The sequence below is a fragment of the Pteropus vampyrus genome, unplaced genomic scaffold, assembly GCF_000151845.1.
Source record: "Pteropus vampyrus isolate Shadow unplaced genomic scaffold, Pvam_2.0 Scaffold28, whole genome shotgun sequence".
Taxonomy (NCBI): Eukaryota; Metazoa; Chordata; class Mammalia; order Chiroptera; family Pteropodidae; genus Pteropus; species Pteropus vampyrus.
In genome coordinates, this window is record NW_011888809.1 from 6,012,252 (window position 1) to 6,018,483 (window position 6,232).

Below are 6,232 nucleotides of genomic sequence, written 5' to 3' on the forward strand. Positions count from 1 at the left end.
GACGCCTGTCACTCGTGTTGGGGATTCGATGTCAAGGATGATTTTTCCGGGGCTACTGCTGGGTTTCTCCAGGCGCAAGCTCGTGGAGCTCGCTCCGTCCTCATTAATGCAAGCAGTTAACTCGCTCACGCTCAATTAGCCCCGAATAAACCACTTTAATAGACTCGGCACACTTCATTAATGCCCGTCATGGGGCTGGCTGCAGACCTGGAATTGGCGCTCCACCGCGCGAGGGACTTGGGTTTCCATGCGCGAATTGCTTTCGCTGCGCCGTAGTCGGGACCCTTAAACGCACCTCCGAGGTCCAGAGGCCCATGCCCTTCGCAGAGTGTTCGCCTGGCCTGGAGAGAGGTGTTCCCGCTCGTATTTACAGACCTAAAGCGTTCACACTGGGGGTCCGGGGTCAGGGCTACCGGAGCTTATCCTCTCCGGCTGGTGTGAGGCTGTGTTTTTCTCTTAGCTGGCCGCCTGAAACCGGATCGTGCATTCGGCTCGTTCTTGGTACTAGTGTAAAGAGCCACGTTTCGAACGAATTTCGTCCTCGGGAAAGTCCTTGGCGAGAGTCTGAGGAGCCCTGGCTTCGGAATGCGGCAGAAAATAAGAAACTGGCTGCGCCGCTGAAGAAAATAAATTGAGTGTTGGGGGAAACAAGATCGGGCAGATAGCCCGGAAAGGTTGGCTCCCACGAGCGGTGGTGGCTGCAAGCGCCCCCTCCTCCCACCGAGCCCCAGGTCTTCGCTCCTGGGGGCAGGCGAAGAAAGGCCAGGTTTGTACGCCCGGCTGGTGGGTTCTCCCACCCGGGCACGGAGCGGGCTCCGGCCCGCGTGCAGTCAGAGTCCCGCCACCACCATCGCTCGCTTGGTCGCGGGCAGGCCGAGCACCGAGAGGAGGCAGCGGCGGCCCCGGGTGGCGCCGGCCCGGCCCTGGGTAGCCAAAGATGAGGATCTGATTTCCAGCTCCAGGAGGGGAAGAAGAGGTGACAACAAATCAAAGAGCGCTCACCTCGCCTAAGACCGGGCCGACCTTTGAAGTTAGAGAGTCTTCACCTCCTCCCTTCCTCCCACCTCCCCAACCAGCCCCTGCTTTCTTTCTGGCCCAATTCCTATTTTTTGCTTCGCCTCGTCTCAGTGCTATAGGATGGTCTCTGTCCTCGGCGCGACCCTTGCTGGGAGCAGTAGAGCAGATTGGTGCGGAGGCCACGGCTCTGCCTGCGGGGCCGGCGCGCTCACTCCAGAGGCGCTATCACCGCAGATTTGAGCCTTCCCTCGCCCCCAGGCAGAATTAATTGCTGCGGCCAGACTATCTTTTCATTCGATTGTTAATTTAACTGGATTGTTAATTTAACTGGCGCAGGCCGATCTTGCCGGCTCACCGTGTTTTGCACCCTCTACTCCCAGCAGAGCCTCTTTCCTTACTTCCCCAAACAGCCAGTGTGACCTTCTCTCCAGCCTCCAGGAAAAAGGGTTCCTGGGTCAAGATGGTCCTCTCTCCTCTCGCCAACGAGTGCGGCACTTCACTCTCAGTAAAGGCTTCGCTGCAGGAAAAGGCAGCTGAGTCTGGGCCTGAGCCTTGCTGGCCTGGGCTGAGGGTACGCTAGTCTGGGGAAGCTGCCTGCCTAGGTGTCAGTGTGTTCTGTGAAGGAGGGAGCGGGAGAATGTGTTGCATACCCCAGGAAGGGGACTTACTCCAGGTTAGGAGACATCTAAGGAGGGGAAGGGAGGGAAAAGGGGTAAAGGAAGCAGCAGGCAGCAGAGGATCGAGAGTGCAAAGGAGGAGGGGGTCCCAAGCACCCGGCTCGCACAGTGACTTCTTGAGCAGCCCTCAGCTCAGCGCTCAGGAGAGGCAGTTCAGCACCAGAGGGTCCCAAGGCCTCCTGTACACTTGTATACTTTCGGCTTTCATTCTCTGTCTCACCTCAACTAGACAGACCTAAGTGTCTGGGAGGGACAGAGATAAAGGCCTCTCTGTAGAGCACCGACCCGTCCATGGAGGCTGGAGACCCTGACCAAGGAGTCCAGGAGATGCCAGCCTGTTGGTCACTTCAGCATGGCTTCCCTCTGGCCTTGCTCAAGCTCCCTGGCCTTGCAGTTGGAGGGTGCCTAGACCATAGTGGCTGAGGCCAACCAACCTCCATGCTATTTCTTACCCATAGGCATAGCACCTGCCCAGGGCTCACCACACTCACAAACATCCTGAGGACGCAAAGACCTTGCCCCCTTTTCTGTGGGTTAGGGAGGGCACTGAAGCCCGTTGCATGCAACTGAAGATGTTTCCCTGAGTTAATGAACATGGGTGTCAGTGTCCACGCGGAAACAAAGGTGATCCCTAAGGGCTATTATAGGGAATCAGTCCACAAGCAGCTGCAGAGAGGGTGGTGTCAACAGGGCTTATTAATAGGAAGGCAGAAAAGCAAATTTGTGGTCAAAGTGAGAGTTTTCTAGAGGCCAAACTGAAGGTCAGATAGTAGAATGTAATGCACAGGAGTTGGGAGATAATGTGGATTCGTGTGAGTTTGTGTGCTATCTGTGAGGTTCTTTGTGGGCGTCCTGTGATCCCATGTGTTTGTCTGTGCATGTGTGTGTGTGTGTGTGTGTGTTGTTTCCTTTGTTTTGTAGCGGGACCACTAGTCGTCTCACATTATCTTTGCACCTTGTTGTCAACTCAGCTTCAGAACGCGTGGATCTGTCAGGGTGCATTTGTGAGTTTCTCTGCACATGAATATGTAAGTAGGCTTCAGAGTTCCTGTTATCTTTGCAGGAGAGTGTACTCCTGTGTTGACTTCAGCTTGCGTGGATCAGAGTTTCCCGTGCTTCTGACTTTCTGTGTCGTCTACACTGTAGTCCTTCATTTAAGTTGGTTGCATTGCACTGGATTTAGTTTCCTGCAGGTTTCTGTATCGAGTTGTGTGTCTCTGCCAGAGGCCATTTGAAGGGAGCTCTGGGATAAGCGAGGGCTCCTGTCTTTTCTTCGAGGTCAGTGGGTTCCACGGGTGGTGTCTTAGACTCCCAGCGCCTGCCCTGGGGGCAGAGAGGATGTGGCTGGGCAGGAATTCAGAAAGACAGTCCACCCTGAACTTCTCTTTTCCTCTCCCCACTCCCTTCTTTTCTTCTCAGATCGAGATTGAGAACCCACCACAACTACCACAATGGGCAGCAAAACCTTGCCAGCGCCTGTGCCCATCCATCCATCCCTGCAGCTCACCAACTACTCCTTCCTTCAGGCAGTGAACGGCCTGCCCACGGTGCCCTCGGACCACCTGCCCAACCTGTACGGTTTCAGTGCGCTGCACGCTGTGCACCTGCACCAATGGACGCTGGGCTATCCGGCCATGCACTTGCCACGATCCTCTTTCTCCAAAGTGCCAGGAGCCGTGTCCAACCTGATGGACGCGCGCTTCCAGCTACCTGCCTTTCCTTGGTTCCCTCACGTCATCCAGCCCAAGCCCGAGATCACCGCTGGAGGCAGCGGCCCCGCGGCGCTCAAGACCAAGCCGCGCTTTGATTTTGCCAACCTGGCCTTGGCTGCCACGCAAGAAGATCCGTCTAAGCTTGGCCGAGGAGAGGGTCCCGGCTCGCCCGCCGGTGGGCTAGGCGCCCTTCTGGATGTGACCAAGCTGTCCCCAGAAAAGAAGCCCACGAGAGGACGCCTACCTTCCAAGACGAAGAAGGAGTTCGTCTGCAAGTTCTGTGGCCGCCACTTCACCAAGTCTTACAACCTACTTATCCATGAGCGGACGCACACCGATGAGCGGCCCTACACCTGTGACATCTGCCACAAAGCCTTCCGGAGGCAAGACCACCTACGAGACCACAGGTGCGGCACTGCAGCGCCCGAAAGAGAGCTGCCTTTCTGCCTCTGTCCTCACCCCCCGTCTCCCTAATGAGGAGGTTCATGAGACCCCCTACCAGCTCCAAGCCTCCCGAGCTTCTGGAAATTCCTTAAAATCGAGAAGGGAACCATCAAGGCTTGGGGATCAGTTCTTGGAGCATTGGTGGAGAGAACAGGGGATGAATAAGACCTAAGACTAAGGTTTCCATGAGCTCCAGACAAGCACTATAGTTTCCTCGCCCCTTCCTCCATCGCAGCGCTGTCCAATAGAAGTTTCAGCGATGATGGAGTGACACGTGACACACGTGACAATGCAGCACTTGAAATGTGAAACGAGTGTGACTGATTAACTTTTTAGTTTTATTTAATTTTAATTTTAATCACCACACGTGGCTAGTGGGTCCCCTCTTGGACAGTGCGGCTCCAGCAAATTGTCCTACCTCAGGTCCCCTCACTGACCTTTAGTGTTGACCCAAGCCTTGTAACGAGGCTGTGCTGGGCCCTCCTCAGGAAGACAGGAGATTGGAGCAGAGATTTATGGATCAGAGATTGCCCAAGCCTTGCCTCTACCTCCCTACTCCATCCACAAACTCAGCGTTTTGTCCATTCCACACTAGGGACCCCACAACCCCCTTTCTTTTGAAGGCAAACACTTCATAGCAGTGGGAGGGGTTCTTGGGCAACTGTTTATAACATTGCATCATTTTCAAGGGTTAATTCTCTGCCTGTTTTGCCCTCAGATATATTCACTCCAAAGAAAAGCCTTTCAAGTGTCAAGAGTGCGGGAAAGGATTCTGCCAGTCCAGGACTCTCGCTGTCCACAAGACGCTACACTCACAGGTGAAGGAGCTCAAAACCTCCAAGATCAAATGCTAAATGGAGCCTCGGGGTCATCAGGACCCTGGGTCGCGCGCCCCCTCCTCCAGAGAGATCAGAAGCCGGAAGGCGACTCTAGCGAGCAGCAGGAGGGGCTCTCGGACTTCTCCCCGCCCCCCCTCCCCGTCCCAAACAATGTCCCCTGGGTCCCGGACGCACGCGGAACTCCAGAGCCCCACCCGGGGCCGTGACCCCGGCCGCCCGGGCGGTTCCCCCAGGACGCGGCTAAACTCTTGGCCAAAAGGCTGTACTCACGTGGCGGAAGGGAAACTGCATTTTTTAAAAAAGAACGAAAGCTCCGCGGAGCCGCAGCGGCGCCTCTCCCAGAAGTATTACTTTTTCTATTGTTATTTTATACGTTTTCTTTATTATTTTTTTTCTTTGACCATATAAGCTTGTAACTCTGACTGCGGAGAGAGAGGGGAGAAGAAAAGAAGTTCTGCGCGCTCTCGCAGCTTCCAGCCCCTCCTCCCGCCCCACCTCCACTTTCGGGAGCCTGCAAAAGTGTAATCCTTGTATCTGCTTGAGCCGCCCCGCCTGGGACCGTCTGCGGGGCCCGGCAGCACCCGCTGGCAGCTCCCGCGGCGCAGCCGGCTGTGGGGTCCCGGACTTGGCTGGCAGGGCAGGGGCCGCGGGCCCTGGGGCTGGAGGGGCGCGGCCTCCGGCTCCCCTGCTCCGTCACCGGTCACCGTGAGCAAGCAGCCGGCTAGGAGCAGGGCGTTGTATTGAGATTGGCACTTTATGCTGACCATCGGTAACGGACATTTATCACTGGAGTTTTTTTAAGAATATGAAATAAACGGTTATTTTACAGGCATTGCAGGATGGGTAATTTCCCTTCCCAAAGCAGGAAACCGGGCCACTCTTTTGAGAGAAGCAGGTTTTTCTGCGGACTCCAGCCTGTCCCATCGCACAAACCTCCGCCTTATTGGGGTGACAGGTTTGGGATGGGTGAAGAAACCCCCTCTCTCCTGGAGTTGGTCGGCCTCGGACTCAACCCTATTTCTTTTTTTTTCTCCTCCTTTCGGGTCTTAGGGTCTCCCCACTCCTCGCCTCCAAGTTCACCAAAGAGTGGAGCCTTCAGTCTCTATATGGGCCGTGAGAAACCCAACATCTCTGGGTGCCAGGGTCGCTTAAGGTCCACTAAGGGAACAGAATGTCACCCACCTTTCCAACTAAAGCACCACCTCCCCCCATGGTCTCGACCCTCGGGTCGCAATACCCCGCTACAAATACGTAATCATCGCTGCCTGTCCAAAGCCCCGAACCTACATCCCTCCCTCCCTTAGGGTTCCCCAGCCAGAATTCTCCAACTGGGGGCTTGTCCACTGCCGGGAGCACGGCTCCACGCCCGCGAAGATTCCCTACAGTTTTCAAGCCTTGTCAGGAATGGCGGGGGCGGGCGCCCTGGGAGGCCGGGGAAGTTTAGGAGAAATCTGAGTCCTCCCTCCACAAGTTGAACCTTCCCCGGGGCGTCTAGTTTTCCCACAATTAGAGGCCAGGCCGTCTGGGGGCTCTCTCCTGCTGG

General features: G+C 55.8%; 1 protein-coding gene across 1 annotated transcript in view; it reads left to right on the forward strand.

Annotated features, from left to right (window-relative positions):
• The window catches only part of OSR1 (odd-skipped related transciption factor 1), an 11,305-nt gene extending 5,784 nt beyond the window's left edge, over positions 1-5,521 (forward strand). Inside the window, exons 2-3 of the mRNA XM_011356591.2 lie at positions 3,114-3,813; positions 4,569-5,521. Of these exons, the coding sequence (XP_011354893.1) occupies positions 3,146-3,813; positions 4,569-4,704 (804 nt within the window). The 5' untranslated portion in view covers positions 3,114-3,145 and the 3' untranslated portion in view covers positions 4,705-5,521. The remainder of the gene's footprint in view (positions 1-3,113; positions 3,814-4,568) is intronic.
• The last annotated feature ends 711 nt before the right edge of the window (positions 5,522-6,232 follow it).